The sequence below is a fragment of the Fundulus heteroclitus genome, unplaced genomic scaffold (genome assembly GCF_011125445.2).
Source record: "Fundulus heteroclitus isolate FHET01 unplaced genomic scaffold, MU-UCD_Fhet_4.1 scaffold_107, whole genome shotgun sequence".
NCBI lineage: Eukaryota > Metazoa > Chordata > Actinopteri > Cyprinodontiformes > Fundulidae > Fundulus > Fundulus heteroclitus.
Window position 1 is genome coordinate 405,180 of NW_023396520.1, and position 15,715 is coordinate 420,894.

The 15,715-nt window shown below is 43.6% G+C and overlaps 1 protein-coding gene across 1 annotated transcript; it reads right to left on the bottom strand.

Annotated features, from left to right (window-relative positions):
• Positions 1 to 322: 322 nt before the first annotated feature.
• On the bottom strand, positions 323 to 10,403 carry minar2 (membrane integral NOTCH2 associated receptor 2). The gene is made up of 3 exons (XM_036128685.1): positions 7,271 to 10,403; positions 5,747 to 5,995; positions 323 to 2,079 (listed from the first exon to the last, which is right to left on the bottom strand). The coding sequence occupies exons 1-3, from the start codon at positions 7,415 to 7,417 to the stop codon at positions 1,888 to 1,890; spliced, it is 588 nt and encodes a 195-aa protein (XP_035984578.1). The 5' UTR covers positions 7,418 to 10,403; the 3' UTR covers positions 323 to 1,887.
• Positions 10,404 to 15,715: the final 5,312 nt, after the last annotated feature.

Below are 15,715 nucleotides of genomic sequence, written 5' to 3' on the forward strand. Positions count from 1 at the left end.
TTCAGTGCTGGATGCTCTCTCGGCCTTTCCCCCAGCATCTGATTCCCTGATTAGTGGTAAGCATTGCAGCACGCGGAGAATTCCTCACCGTTTTTTTTCATGACTCATCTCTCCCCTTTTTCCCACAGTTACCTTTGAACCCCACGTTGTGATATTACCGCCATGATCATCAAAATGGTTTAACTGAATCAGATTGAATTCTGAACAGTGGAAGAGTTTGACAAAGGAATCTCACTCCTGCTGCAAAGGATACCCAGTCAGAAAGGATGGCCGCTCTCTCTCTCAGCAGGATGCCAGCTGGGGACCACTCCCCACAGATAAAAGTGAGAGCACACATTTTTCAGACCCCCTTCTTCAGCTCTTCTCTTCTGCGACCCGCTCTCCTCCCCAAGCTGCTCAGACTATGGGCCCTGCACGGGCCCATGACTGATACACAAGCCATGCTTGACCCAGGGTCTGCTGAACTCATCTGCTGTTTCAATGGAATGACCAAGGGGAAGCAACACCCTCGAACAGAGCTAAGTTTCACTCTGACTGCTGAGCAAACCAGTCGCAAAGTACAGATTGCCGAAACAGCTTTGTTCAATTTTGTCAGCTGGTGCAGAAGAGCAGACGCGAGATGGTGGATGCCTCCCCTCACCAGACACCTTGCCTTCAGAGTCCATTTATCTGTAATTTCCATGGGAACCAACTTTGCAGTCCAGTCTCTGTAATCTCGTACAATGCATTAAGTAAACCTTTTAAATAAACCATTTAACTTTCTCTGTTTGTTTCTCTGCCAAACCTATCGGTGCCTCCGTGTGAGTTCAGTTTGGTTTGGGCATCCAGTTGGGAGAAGTTGAAAGCAGGGGATAGCTGCTTAGCAGCAGCAGAAAGGCGGCCATGAGCTAGCCGAAACGCGGTCGGAACAGGCCGTTCCGAGGTCCTACATGTAGTCGAACTCCCCGGCATGCGAAACTCAGCCCTGCAGCGGCGGCTCCAGGTCAGCTTTTGCTCTCAGCTTGGGATACTGAGTCCTGTGTCGGCTTTTGGCCGCTCCACATTGTCTAGAATCAGCTTCCTGCAACAGCTGAGAATAATAAACAAAGCTGGGTTTGGCATTGATGGATTGTTTACTTTGGCGTCTAGCAGAAGTTAGACTGCAAACTTAGCTTCGATCTAGTCGGCAGATTTCCGGACCCAGTCGGGTCCTCCGCTCCGCAGAGGACAAGTTTTTCCCCATTGTCCGCTTGTGTGTCTTTTGAATCTTATGAAGGAGCATGGCTGGCCGGTATGAGTGGCTGGCCCCAGCCACCCTCTCCTTCAGAGTCCCAGGCAAGAAGTGGGAGATAGTGTGAGGAGTAATCTAGGCTCCTACTAGGGACCCTGCCGAGAGAGCTGTCTCTGTGTGGATCTGTGAAATTCCTTTGCTACAACCCATCCCAACTTCTCCCTCATGGTAGATGTTATTAATTCAATCTGAATTCTAGTCCATGGTTAGACAGCACAGCAATAAACATCTCAATCTTTTTTGTGGTAAAAAGGTTATTTATTTATGGGATTGTATTTGACTTTTTTTTAACAATTTAGTGTTTGGTGTATTTGTTCCCACAGTGTGTGCAGAGGACACACTGAGGGCCAGAATGTATTCTTGGTTTCTGCGGTAATACAAAGCTTGGCCGGGGACCTTTAATGGCCTCTAGACTGTGTGTTGTCCTCAAGCACAGGCAAGAAGACCCAGGGTTGACTAGAACACAGGACCTTCTTGCTGCAAGGCAACAGTGCTACCCACTGCGTCAATGCAGCCCCTGCATGCACTATTAGTCTCTCATATTGCTGACCAGCCACTAGTATACCTCTATTTTCTTTAGAGAGGATGTCATTTACAGCATAATGGCAACATCCAAATCAGTTCTTCAAAACCACAATTGGCACAATTATGACAATAAGAGAAGCACAAACAAGCAAAATTATTGAGGGAAGAATTTTGGAAAGTCTTTTTCTCCTGTGTTCTGCTTCTTTTCTCTTGAGCAGAGAGTCAAATCCTGGAGTGTAGAGGTCTTCAAGCCAGAAGTCCAGATCCTTTGGAGTTTTGGTGTCCTAGATTGGGGAAAAAGAGAACACCAAAAATAATTTCCTCAGTAATTTTCTAAGAGTAACTTGGTGTTGAGGAACTTAGTAGCCTGAGCAACAAAAGAAAACCTCTCTGAGCCTTTGCCCAGAGAGGTTTTCTCTGGGCAAAGCAGTGGTGTTTGACATTCCATGCCAAAATTTCTCTCCAAACTTCAAACATCACATTGCCTTCATTTTAAAGACCATTTAGTGGTGGTTAATAGATTTGTTGCCATAGACTCTTGTCACTCAGTGTATATCTTTGTTGTTTGACAGTTTAAATGAAAGACAACTGGACTTCTCCTGTTTGTTGAAGACATTTCACCTCGCATCCAAAAGAGTTCCTCTCTTTTTCACATTGTGCACATTATGTATAATTCTCTTTTACTACCATATATTTCTTCAAGTGTAAAAGTCTTGGGTAACACCTAGACCTATGACCATTTTATACGTATTACAGAAAGAACGACCAGGATTGTAAATAATGCTGCAACGAGGGGAACACAAGCTCACTGTTTTTAAAGGTCTAACCAGTGAAAGTAGTTCACTTAATCAAATTCAAAACGACAATAATTATGTTCAGTGCAAGAAACAATCTTATTCCAGGTAATATTAAAAAAGGTATAGCAACATAGATGAGTGTTATGATTCAAAGAGAGATAATTCCAGAAAATGCTATGTTCGGACCGCAAAATGGAGTTTTTATATATATGTTTTTTTTCTTGTACACTCCTTTTTCAGTAATCTGTATGTCTAAGTTTTGTTCTTTTTGAACTTATGTTTGAAACAAAACAATAAATTAAACAAAATTTTGATTTTAGGTTTGATGCACATCTAAACTTAGAATGGATCAAAAGAGCAGTGAATTAAGCCATCGGCATTAAATGGTGTAGCTTTTCCTCTTCCCCTTTAGGTGATTTCAGAAGTGATCACAACCTGAAATCTGGGAACACCTCACATATTGGCCCTGATGGGAAACATTCCCTGTGGGACAATGCGCCAGATGGCGTAAAAGATGTAGTGGGTCAGGGGCTTGTGAGTCTGGTAATAGTTATTGTCCATAGTCAGACCATCGTCAGAACTGAAGAAGTCTTTAGTAGAGCTACTCGCCTTGTTCTAACATATGGCATATAACCATATTTCTTCACAACCTTTTCTTGTCTCAATGTTTTTTGATGACCTTTAAGTTTAATCTGACTGGCTACACTGCTCCTGAGAGAAGCTTTAAAAATAAAAACTGACTGTTCCATTTTGATTTTTCCAGTATTACTACAGGACACCACAAAACACATACATGGATCATCTTATTGATGATGTTACTTCCGCATTGTTTTTCATTAGGTAATGTACAATTGGGGAAAAAATGCATTTTTCCTAGGAAGCTGGCTCCCTAGTTTAATTCGAAAACTAAATAAGAGGTTTAATTAAAGATCAATTTATTGGCAACATCCTGAATTTGATCAAGAAGTCTCCAGTAAGTGAGATAGAACCGAATCGCCAAACTGTTTTGGTCCAGTTGAGATTTCTAGATTCTAGAAATGATAGACCAAATTCCAAATGAATAATTTAAAAAGTATTCCCTCTGAGTAATGAATCCTTGGGTAACAGAGATCTACCACAGGCAAGACCTCAGCTGTTACAAAACACTGCAGGAAAAGTTCTTACGTAAAATAAAAATTTCAGCTCTCTATGCAATAAAGAATACAATTAAAACAATTCCTAACATATAAAGCCCTTAATCAAGCTCCATCCTACATCAGAGATCTGATTGCTCCAAATTTTCCAAGCAGAGCACTTTGCTCTAATGGCCTGATATTCAAAGATTACAAATAAGGAGCATTACATTTCAGGTGTAATAAGTGGCGGTGTTGCAGGTGATCTTCAAAGATTGCTTCTGCAATGGATAAGATGTGCAAAACCCATTCGGTCCGCCCCTTTTACATAAGTTAATTGCGTGACCCACTGGCAGTTTGGACCATAAAAGAAAGATTAGGTTCTAAGCAATGGAGTTGGAGGTAAAAATGTTAATTTTTTTTGTAATTATTGCATTGTTAATAACGATGAATATAAGGCATTTAGGTATCTCGATGTGCTACAAACAAAAGTAAAAAAAATTAACAGCTAAAAATAACAACATTCATCCATCCATCTTCCTCTGCTTATCCGAAGTCGGGCCATAGATGTAGCAGCTTTTGTAGGGAGGCCCAGACTTCTCTTTCCCCAGCTCCTCAGGAGGATCCGGCACTCCCATGCCAGCCGAGGAAAAATAACAGTTAAATTTAAAGAATTAAGTATCAGTCATGGAACTTGGAAAAGCAGACTTTGTCAGCTCTTCTCCAACCCCCTTCTGACAGTCTAGTACCGGAAGGAGCCGTATGGGCAGATTCACAGTAAGAATAATCTCTAAACAGATGGATTTACCTCCACCAACTCCTCACAGCAGCCACTTGACCCAAAATGTTCCAAATCAAGGTAGGCCAATAACAATTTATTACAACATAACTGTGTTCGTCAAGAACATTGAGGGAGGAAAAAAAATCCCTCTTGCCACTATGGTTATCAGGCTCATCTCCTATAGATCCAACTACCAGTTTTAGTCTGTGAGGCAGACACCCTTTCTACTTTAAAGACTAGGCTTAAAACTTTCCTTTTGGTAAAACTTACAGAGTGACTAAGGTTATTCTGAGCTATCTCTATAATTACTCTGCTAAAGGTTTAGCCTGCTAGAGGACATACTGACATTCTTCTGTTACATTCTCCTACTGTGGGGCGACGTGGCACAGAGGTTAGGGAGTTCGTCCTGCAATTGGCGGGTTGCTGGTTTGATCCCCCGCACTGACTGTCTCTGTCGTTGTGTCCTTGGGCAAGACACTTCACCCTCATTGCCTGCTGGCGGTGGTCAGAGGGCCCGGTGGCGCCGGTGCATGGCAGCCTCGCCTCTGTCAGTCTGCCCCAGGGCAGCTGTAGCTACTAACATAGCTCACCACCGTCAGGGTGTGAATGTGTGTGTGTGTATGGGTGAATGACTGAACTGTAGTGTGAAGCGCTTTGGAGGTCGTCAAGACTAGTTAAAGCGCTATACAAGTACAAGCCATTTACCATTTACTACTCTCCATTTTGAATTTATGTTATTTTAGCTTTTAATTTTATGTTCTCTGATAATTGTTTTTCTTTTCATTGAAACTACATCTGACATGGTGTTTTGTTTTGCCAATAACATGCAACCTTTCCATGCTTAACCCTGTCTCTCTCTCCTGGACAACATAATCAACTAAGCTTTTGCTGCGACTAACTGCATGTGCTTTCTTTCATCCTAAAAACTTTAAAACTCTCTTGGAACTTATCTCTTTAGATGTATTTCTCTCACTGATGAAGCCACTAAAGCAGCTACTTCTGCTATCAACTTTAGCATAGAAAGTACTCCTAGATTAGTGTTTCTGTGTTTAGTGTCTTCTCTGTCTTCTTAAAATTAGGAAGCATTCAAGAGTGGGTTTAAGGTGAAAAGCTATCTAAATGTGGCTAAAACGTTCTTGGGGTTCATCAAACAATGTATCCAAGCCTGATTCCTCGATGCCTTTGTTTAGGCTAAATGTGAACATATATGGGTTAAAAGAAAGTCATATTTTGCCATAGTTTGTCTTTAACTTCAAAATACCTTAAAATAATCTGCCATGTTGCCATGGATGGTTTGTGTGTCGTACTCTTCGATGGTCCAGGAAGGCTTGAACTTCTCTTTGTCCTCGGTGTTTATGGATTTTATATCCATGTAAAGAGGATTCCTTTTGATGTTAGACTTCAGAGTTTCTGGAGTTATGTGCTTCTCCAGATATCTGTCCACAAACACCACAGGACCTCCATCTGGGAATCGAGGAGTGTTTATATCAGGTTGAGCTGTTTGGTCTCTCTGTTGGTTAAAAAAAAGTATCATTTCATTCACATCTGACTAAATGCAGATCAACTTAAAACAGCAAATCAGATAATATATCTGATTTGTTTTGTATTTACAAAACACCTTAAACCTGAAGTCCCTTCTTCTTAATGTGCTCTTGCCATGAGGCAACAATAGAATGTTGTTTAGTTATTCTTTTATATATCCTTTAGCAATAGAAGCTTGCATGTGACTTGAGGTCATCACATACAAGCTTTTGGTTGCATATTCATTTTCTTATTTGAGGAACTAAAAGACCAGCCACTCATCCGAACAATAAATCACATATTGCAGTCTTTTTATTTTTCATTAAAAGCCCAGCCCACTCAGAAGGCAAAAGCCACAAGTGACAGATAAAGTCTGGTCCATTATTCATAAATAATGGAGCAACCCTCTGTGAGATCACATCGATTATCTTCTCAGTTGCGATCCATCTCTCATGTTGCTGTGGCCAACTCTTCTGTCCAATATCATTCCAGTTCATTGACATTGAGTACTATTCAGCTAGTGCTCTGGTCTTTGACTGGGTTACTGTAACACCTTTCAGCAATTCTGTTGTAGATTTGGTGCTGTGTTTAGGGTAAGCTTAGCCTTATGGCTAAGTTTTCTTTTTTGACTCAAGGATGGTCTCACGAGGCTAGTCAATAAACACACCCTTCAGTAAAAGACAAGAACTTTATGACCAATTATTGTGGGGAAAACCATGCATCTCTTGGGAACTCAAAGAAATGACTGCATGACAATCAGTTTGATTATTTCTGGGGAATGAATCTGTCATGACAGATTCACAAGACTGGTAAACTGGAGGTCCATGTCACTGTTTAGCAGCTTAAATACTGTAACATAATTGGTCAAAAAAATTAAATAGAGAGCAGAGAAAACGGAATGGCTTGAAAAGTATTACCTAAAGGAATATAAAGATATCTATGTCGTACCTGGTCAGACTACATTCCAATTTTCTGCACTCCTGGTGCACAACAAAATGTGTTTAAGGGCTGATAACATAGATTTTGCATGATATGTCCCCTATAACGCTAGTGTAACCCTAGACGTCCTTTGTAAAAGGGTAAATTTTGCTCTGGACTCAACTAAGTCTGAAATTATTTAAACACCATGACAAAGAAAGGATATTGAGGTTAGTGTACTGTGCATTAAGACTGCAATTTTGATGTATTGCTAGCTAATCTATTCACAAAAGTACTGAGAGGAATTGATGTACTTTGGAATAACTGTAGCTCTTTGGCTCCATACCTGCAAATAGACCCTGTTCTGCCATCGTCTCTGACTGGAAACAAATGCGCCAACCTGGAACATACCATGTGTAGCATCCAACATCCCGACATCCAGCTGTAGGAACTTTTCAGGATGATTATTGTTGGGCAGAACAGAGATATCCATCTTCGCTCTGCTGTTCTCTGCATTGACTGCTTGACCTGTCTGCAGCCTCAATGCAAATGCCCACTTCAGCTGGTAAGCTTGCTTATTATTTATGAGAAGCAAGGTATTTATGAAGCTGTATCACTTGCAAGTGAGGGTAACCTAACCTTACCACTGACAGCCTGATACAAAAAAGTAATACCATTCATTGAGAGAGAAGCAAAAAGAGAGGGTAAGCTAAGTCCACATAACAGTTTCATGTTACGTAAAAGATGCTGCTATGTAAGGAATGGTTACAAGCTTCTTCTTGATTCTTCATGATAAATATTATGCAAGACATCATTACACTATGTATGACCCCTGACTAATAACTTCTACCGATGTATTCTGAAGACGGTGATGTCTTTGAGCTCCAAGCCAACACTTACCACATACAGCTGTTGTAAATAATGTATCCCTGACTAGGACTTTGATCAAACTAGAATTCATGACTGATTGACACTTTGGTTCCCAGCATGCTAACCTGAATAAGGCAAGAGACCAATAGAGACATAAAACAGTCTATGACAAACGACAATAAATAAGAAACTGCGAATGTAGTTTCTTACTAAATGGCATTGAATAGTATTTTAGTTACTGTATACACACTGAACACTAGTTATGAGAGTTGAATCTGTCATGCATTAATATATCTGCTTGGACTACGGCACTCTGCATGCAACATGGCTTGAACTCTGACTCGCAACATGCCTGCAACTCCACCTAATAGGTAAAATAGCCACAGCAAAGACTAGTTTGATCTCTTCCTGCAGTTCTACTGGAACTGAGAGGATCTTTGCCATCTCAGATGAGAACCCTGCGCATGAACACGTGAATCACCTTTTACTTTTCAAATCTGCTAGGTCTCCCTTTTACCATCTTTTGTGGGACTAACAGAGGAGGTCCTTTAACCAAATTGAAGCGCACAACCCCAAGAAGAAGACAAAGAAGTTGTCCCCCTTTCTGTCGACAGACGAGGCAACGTCTTTTCTGCTTAGGCCAAGCTGATCACCAGGACCACTACCGCAGCTCCGTGCAGACCGGGCGAGCCGACGCTCCTCCAACATGCCGCTGAAGTTGGAAACACTTGGCAAGGAGCCACCAGCCTCTTGTCCCAGCCACATTATGTTCTTGGGTGGACCGATCTCCCACCGGAGAGCACGAGAAAGGAAAAAAACATTTCATTTATTTTCTATATCTAGAAACTCAATACTAAACCTGGGCAGAGGTCTATTAGAAGTAGGTTTAATGCTGATGTTTTACTCCAGAAGGAGTTTGTTGAACTGTCTGTTGAATGTTTATATTGTGTGTTTGAATTCAGGTGATAAGCTGTTGTGTTTTATCTTGGTTTCTGTGAGACAGCCACACTGACAGCATAAAGTTACTTTCCCTTCTTATCCTTTCTTCTCTTCTCTCTCTCTTTTCCCATTTCTTGGGTTTCCCGCAGATTTTGTTTTAACCTCATCCCTTGTGTTAGTGTCATGGGATTTTTATCCTACAGTCACTATGGTGTCACGCCACTCGGACATAGGAGGCTTGCAGATATGATGGCTGTGTATGAGATCCACTATTTGCTGATTGCAAGGTCAATGCTTGCGTGTTACTATGCAGAATACTGATTGTCTAGGATAGACTGGCTCTGTTTTGTCCAACTGTGGGCCTGCTGTGGGGTATTTAGAAGGGACGCAAGAATGAAAATATTCAGAGACAGGTCTGACGCAGACTGCAGCGGGACCGTGGGGTGCGATTACTTCCCATCTATGTGATCTCTGCTCTGTTTCCCAATAAAAGTGCTGGAACTTCACCCCTGTCGTGTCCTTATTCAGTAACTCTGGGTTATTATTGTTTAGAATTCCATCCACAGTTAGCCAGTAGTAATTGTCTCAAGGTTAGCTGCCTCTTGGTTTTTCCATGTGGTTGGAGCAGCTGACTGTGGCTAGTGGCTTAGACTATCGTCTGAGCCATCGCCATCTATTGCCTGCCTGGGCTAACTATTGTTAGCACTAGCTCACTGTCTTAGCTAGTGCTTCAACACAGGCCTAGTCTTGAAGGGCCATCACATTACTGTCATGTTTTGTAGCCAGTAGCTACAAAACATGTGCTACTACTGGCACAGGAAACGCCTGGCTACATGAAACGCCTGGCTACAGGCTTCAGGATGTGGCGGACCCCCCTGGGTCTCTGTATCACAGGCAGACGGTGGGCCATTCTGAGTCCTCGTGTCAATGGTAAGCGGCGTCCCCTCTAGGGTCCCCGCGCCGATGGTAGGTGGCGGACCCGCCTGGGTCCCCGCGTCGATGGTAGGCGCCAGACCTGCCTGGGTCCCCGGATCACATCCAGGCAGTGGACCCTCCTTGGTCCCTGTGTCGCAGGTTGATGGACATCAGTGTACCGCACCCGCGTCGAAAGCCGGACTGGCGTGCTCATCACCTGTGTCGGACGCCGGACTGGCGTGCTCATCACCCGCGTCGGACGCCGGACTGGCGTGCTCATCACCCGAGTCAGACACCGGACTGGCGTGCTCATCACCCGCGTCGGACGCCGGACTGGCGTGCCCATCACCCGAGTCAGACGCCGGACTGGCGTGCTCATCACCCGAGTCAGACGCCGGACTGGCATGCTCATCACCAGCGTCGGACGCCGGACTGGCGTGTTCATCACCAGCGTCGGACGGCAAACTGGCGTGCTTATCACCCGCGTCGGACTGGTGTGCTCATCACCCGCTTCAGTGTTTTGCTGCAGACTGAGCAGGAACAGAGTCTTTGGCAGCAGTCTGAGCAGGAACGGAGACTTTGGCAGCGGTCTGAGCAGGAACGGAGTCCTTGGCAGCGGTCTGAGCAGGAACGGAGTCCTTGGCTGCGGTCTGAGCAGGAACGGAATCTTTGGCTGCGGACTGAGCAGGGGCCGTTTCTCAATTCACAAGAACGCGAGTCTGTACTCGATACATAGATTATATTAATTGGACAGAAGATTAAGACATATAAGCATATTACCTAAATTACAAGTTAATTTTATATTTGGTACAGGTCAAGTGGAGGCACGCTACAACAGACACCACACCAAGGTGAGAAACATCGTTGAGCGTGCCTTTGGTGGTCTGAAGACACGGTGGCGTTCCATCTTCTTTAGGGCGCTAGAGGTCCGCCTGACGTTTGCCCCAAAAGTAGTCACCGCCTGCTGCATCTTCCACAATATTAGTATAGAGGCAGGGGACCAGCTGGACTTGTAGGATGAGGAGGTCGACCCAGAGGAGGACGGCCTCTGGCGGCTGAAGACAGGGAGCTGCTCCAGCTGGCTGCATGTTTAAGTTGACATGACTACATCTGACCTAACGTAGAGCAGTTGGAGTCATGTACACATGCTGGTTCAGTTAATTTTTGTCACCACCTGTAAAAATATATTAAATAATCAGTAAATTAATTTCCATTCCAACTATTTTTAATTGTAAGTTTATAGGCATTGTCTATTTGTATAAGATCTTAATATGAGTTATTTCTTTGTTTTAAACTATGTTAGTAACTGTTAATTTGTTGAATATATTACACCTTCATTCTGTTCCAAAGATAAAACATTTGTATAAAATAAATGTCTTATTTTCATATACTATTATTACTATTGTTTTCTTTCCCTCTTTCTCCTCTCAATTATGCGTGTCCTGACTCAGAAGAAACTCAGATAGGAAAAACATTTGTAGATTTTATTTATTTATTTATTTTATATGCTGCTGTCGTCTTTGGGAGACATTTACAATTTATTCCAACAAATATTTAGTTAATAAAGCAACACACGTCAGTCAGATAAACACAAAACAAATAAATCATAACCAGCGGTACTATGTACACCACTTGGCCGACAGAAGTGTACTAAAGACGGACTAACATCAGCCCTGGCTGTGGTTTCCCTCGGAGGTCTGCGGGTCACTCTGCTCCGCTCAACGTCGGACTTTTTATTAAAATTACGCACCAACTCTGCAAACGGGCCACATAGGGAAGCTTAAAAGTATAATGTTCTCGCCTCAAATGATCTGAAAACGTACTTTTGAAGAACAACAGCAGAAAAAAAGGGAATTTTTAACTTGTCGCTGTGAGCTCTGTTTGCGCTGTCTCGAATCAAGCTGCGGCCGCGGTGCATTCTGGGCAAGCGGTCAGTCTGAAGAACTCACAAGTCTGCTCTGATGCATGCTTGATAAAGAGGGCGTCGCGTTCTCGGTTTGGCGTTCTCGGCAATTGGAACAGTGCTCGGGCTGAGGCTGATGACGTGTCACGAGCACACGAGACCGCTCAAGAATGCATATTGAGAAACGGCCAGGAACTGGGATTTCTGCTGGTGGGGTGACGAAAACCTCAGCCTCTGACGTGAGTGCAGACTGATAGGAAAGCAGGTCATCCCTATCCCCATAAAAGAAGTCCCACAGCTGGGTCTAATGGATCTAGGGCGCTTTGGCCATATGAGGCGTGGACCTCCGAGCAGCAGCTGAAGACTTCACCCGGGAAGCCAGCTGAGTGTCGTGGAGGGGAACGAGAAGGCTTCTGCTCTGGCGGTGACGTCAGCTCCAATCGGAGGGATCACAGCTGTGCCAACCAGCTTAGCCTCAGGTTGAGCAGTGGGTGTGTTCTGGCATCAACGAGCCCGCCGTCTCCGTCGAGAGGAGCCGGGCGGCGAGAGAGTGGCTGCTGCTAGTGATGAGGAAGTGGTGGGGCAGCATCGGCAGGAGCTAAAACAGCGGCAGGAACCGTAGCAGCGGCAGGAGCGAGATGAGCTGAGGCTGGATCCGTGGCGGACTCGGCAGCAGCAGCAGTGGAAGCGGCAGGGCCGGGGAGGAGGCGTTCTGCCGAAGAGCGAAAGCAGCCTAGTTCATCCACTCAAGCTCCTCCATCAGCCCTGTAGTTTCGAAGAGGGGAAAGAGCTCAGCCTGACTCTTCCACAGCTTCCGAACCTGAGCCACCCCACCCAGCTGCCTCGAAGGTGGACTGAGCGAGGCGAGGATCTCCAAACAATCCAGGGACTGGACTATGAGCTGTTCCGTTGCGCTGTTTTTGAGAGAAAACAGCGCAACGGAAAACAGCTCCTGCATGGAGGCTCTGTGTGGGTGTCGGGTTCATGAGGTCGGTTCGTTCTGTCTTGTTTTGTAGACTGTACCCGAACACACCACACACAGAGTTCAGTTTAAAGAGAGTTTATTGAAGATGATGAATGGTGGAGGATGGTGACCAGAGTTCAGACCAGGCTGGAGCAGGAGGCTGTTAGTGGCTGGAGCTGGCAAGCAGGACAGAGCCGGAGCACAGAGGCAGCAAGACCAGCAGCACGGCAGAGTGGAGACTAGGGAACCAGCAGCAAGGCAGAGTGGAGACTTGGGAACCAGCAGCAAGACCAGCAGCACGACTAGGAGAATACTTGCAGGACTGAGAACCAGAGTGAGATCAGAACCAGAACCACAGCAGGCAGGTGGAGATGAAGGGACTTCGGGCTGGATGAGGTGAGCAGCAATGAGCAGAAGTAAACAGAACAAACCGACAGGGGAGGACTGAATGCAGGGAGCTTAAATAGGGAGGCTGACAGGTGTGCTGAGTGCTGGCTGATTAGTGACTGACAGGTGTACGTGATTACTGAACTGTGGGACCGGAGCTGTATGGAAGATGAAAAAGTGTCCTGAATATGTGCATGGTGCAGCAGACAAAGCTGCACCATGACAATTAAGATAAGATAAGATAAGATAAGATAGTCTTTATTGATCTCACAATGGAGAAATTCACTCGTCACATCGGCTCATACAAGAAGGTGCAGAGTAGGGAAGGTGCATTCAATTATATACAGTGAATCTTCATATATACAATGGATCAGAAAGAATACCAAAAAAAATACAAAAAAAAGGAAATAGGAATGGGCATATGATGTCTCATTTACATTCTTAGTGGTCTATATATATATATATATATAAACATATCTATATACTTAAATATATACATATATCTATGCGCCTACTTACATACGCACCTACGCGTATGTACGTGCATATACATTGTATACATTTGTACATACATACATACATACATGTGGGCTGACTTATGTTCAGGTGATGATAGCAGCAGAAGTCACTACTTACTTACTGTAAGTATTAGCCCAATCCATTGCTAGGCTGTTTAATGGTGATTATTTAATGTTTAATTAAGTAAGGCTTAATTGATTGTGAAATTACATAAAGACTGCCACCTCTAAGTTTCATCACTTTGCTGTTTGTTTAATTTTACTTTCTTCTTTATTGTTGTGTGTTGTTTGATTTCCATAGTTGGTGTGTTCTAGTAGTATTAGTATTAAACAGAATAATTACTGTGTCAGGGTGCAATCCTGCCTGCTGCACCCTGAACCTTCCTCCTGCTCAGCTCCACTAATCATCCTCAGCTGTTAAACCTTCAATCAGTCAGATTGAAGGTTTAACTTCAATGGAAGTTAAACCTTCCATTGAAGTTAAACCCCTTCCATTGAAGAGGTTTGCAGGCAGTCCACCTGCAAACCTCTCCATATAAACCCACCTCAGTCTCCTGTTCCCCGCCAGTCCGTCTTGTCTTCTTCACACGAGTGCCTCGCTACCTTCCTCATCAGAAGGACTCACGTCTTCACTCCCCGCTGCTGACCGCACACCTCCCTCGCAGCTCCACTTGGTTCCAGCTCCAAGACGCTGCCCCGCTTGGATCTCGCTCCAAGCCCAGCTCGGGTCCCGTCCCGAAGCTCACCTGCCGGCCTTGTGTCCCGTCGCAAGGTTCTGACCTGTTGTGTGTTAGTCGAGTGTTAGTCTGACCTCCTCTTCTTCAACATTTGCATCCTCTTGCTCATCTTCTTCACTTTAGGGCTTTTGTCATTTCCGTCATGTCTTCGTCTGTTAACGGTTGTGAGGGGGCATCAATCAGGTCATCGACACCTTTGTTAACGGTGTGACTTCCTCATTGCGTTCTGCATTAGATAATGTAGCTCCCTTGAAAAAGAAGCTGATAATTCACAGGACGCTGGCTCCCTGGTTTAATTCAGAGCTGCATTCCTTGAAGCGCGATGTTAGGAAATTGGAGATAAAATGGCGCTCTACACACCTAGAGGAATCCTACCTAATCTGGAAAGACAGCCTATTGTTGTATAAAAAGAGCCTTCGCAGAGTTAGAGCAGCATATTTTTCATCATTAATTGAGGAGAATAAAAATAATCCTAGATTTTTCTTTAGGACGGTTGCTAAACTTACCCAGAGTCACAGCTCCGTTGATCCATCCATTCCCTTAGCTCTTAGCAGTAATGACTTTATGGAATTCTTCATAAATAAAATTGATGCCATTAAAAATAAAATAATTGGCATCCTCCCAAACACGATTACCTCGTCCTCAGTAAGTGAGGCAGCGTTGGAGGAATCTTTAGAACCTGCACAGTGTCTGAACTGTTTAAAAGCAGTAAAGCTTTCTGAGCTATCTAAAATTTTAGCTTAATCTAAACCTTCTACCTGCATGTTGGACGCAACCAAGTTGTTTAAGGAGATATTCCCATTGATCAGTGGTCCTATTTTGGACATGATTAATCTATCCATAGTAGATGGATATGTACCACAGGCTTTTAAAGTAGCTGTTATTAAACCTTTACTTAAGAAACCTTCTCTTGATCAAGATGAGTTAGTAAATTACAGACCTATATCTAATCTTCTTTTCCTATCTAAAATTCTTGAGAAAGTAGTTGCTAATCAACTATGTGAACATTTACAAAGTAATGACCTACTTGAGGAATTTCAGTCAGGCTTCAGAGCTCATCATAGCACTGAAACGGCTCTGATGAAGGTCACTAATGATATTCTCATGGCCTCAGATAATGGACTTGTGTCTGTGCTACATTTGATACAGTTGACCACAATATTCTCCTACAAAGACTTGAGCATACTGTAGGGATTAGGGGAAAGGTTTAAATCCTATCTGTCGGACAGATTCCAATTTGTTCATGTTAATAATAAATCTTCTTCAAACTCTAGGGTCACTTATGGAGTACCACAGGGTTCAGTCCTTGGACCAATTCTCTTTACTATATATATATGCTTCCGTTTGGCAAAATTATCAGACAGCATAGGATTAATTTCCACTGTTATGCTGATATTTGTCCATAAATCCTGATGAATCCAATCAATTACTTCGACTGCAGTCATGTCTTGATGACATCAAAAGGTGGATGACTTTAAATTTCCTGCATCTAAATTCTGACAAGACCGAAGTTGTAATCTTTGGGCCAGATTTCTCAAAAAATAAACTTCTTAACCAA

Coding starts and splice junctions, on each gene's coding strand:
- minar2 (XM_036128685.1), bottom strand. CDS start 7,417: ATGGATATCTCTGTTCTGCCCAACAATAATCATCCTGAAAAGTTCCTA. Junction 5,996..7,270: donor AGAACAGGGTCTATTTGCAG/GTATGGAGCCAA, acceptor TTTAACCAACAG/AGAGACCAAACAGCTCAACC. Junction 2,080..5,746: donor ACATGGCAGATTATTTTAAG/GTATTTTGAAGT, acceptor TCCCCAATCTAG/GACACCAAAACTCCAAAGGA.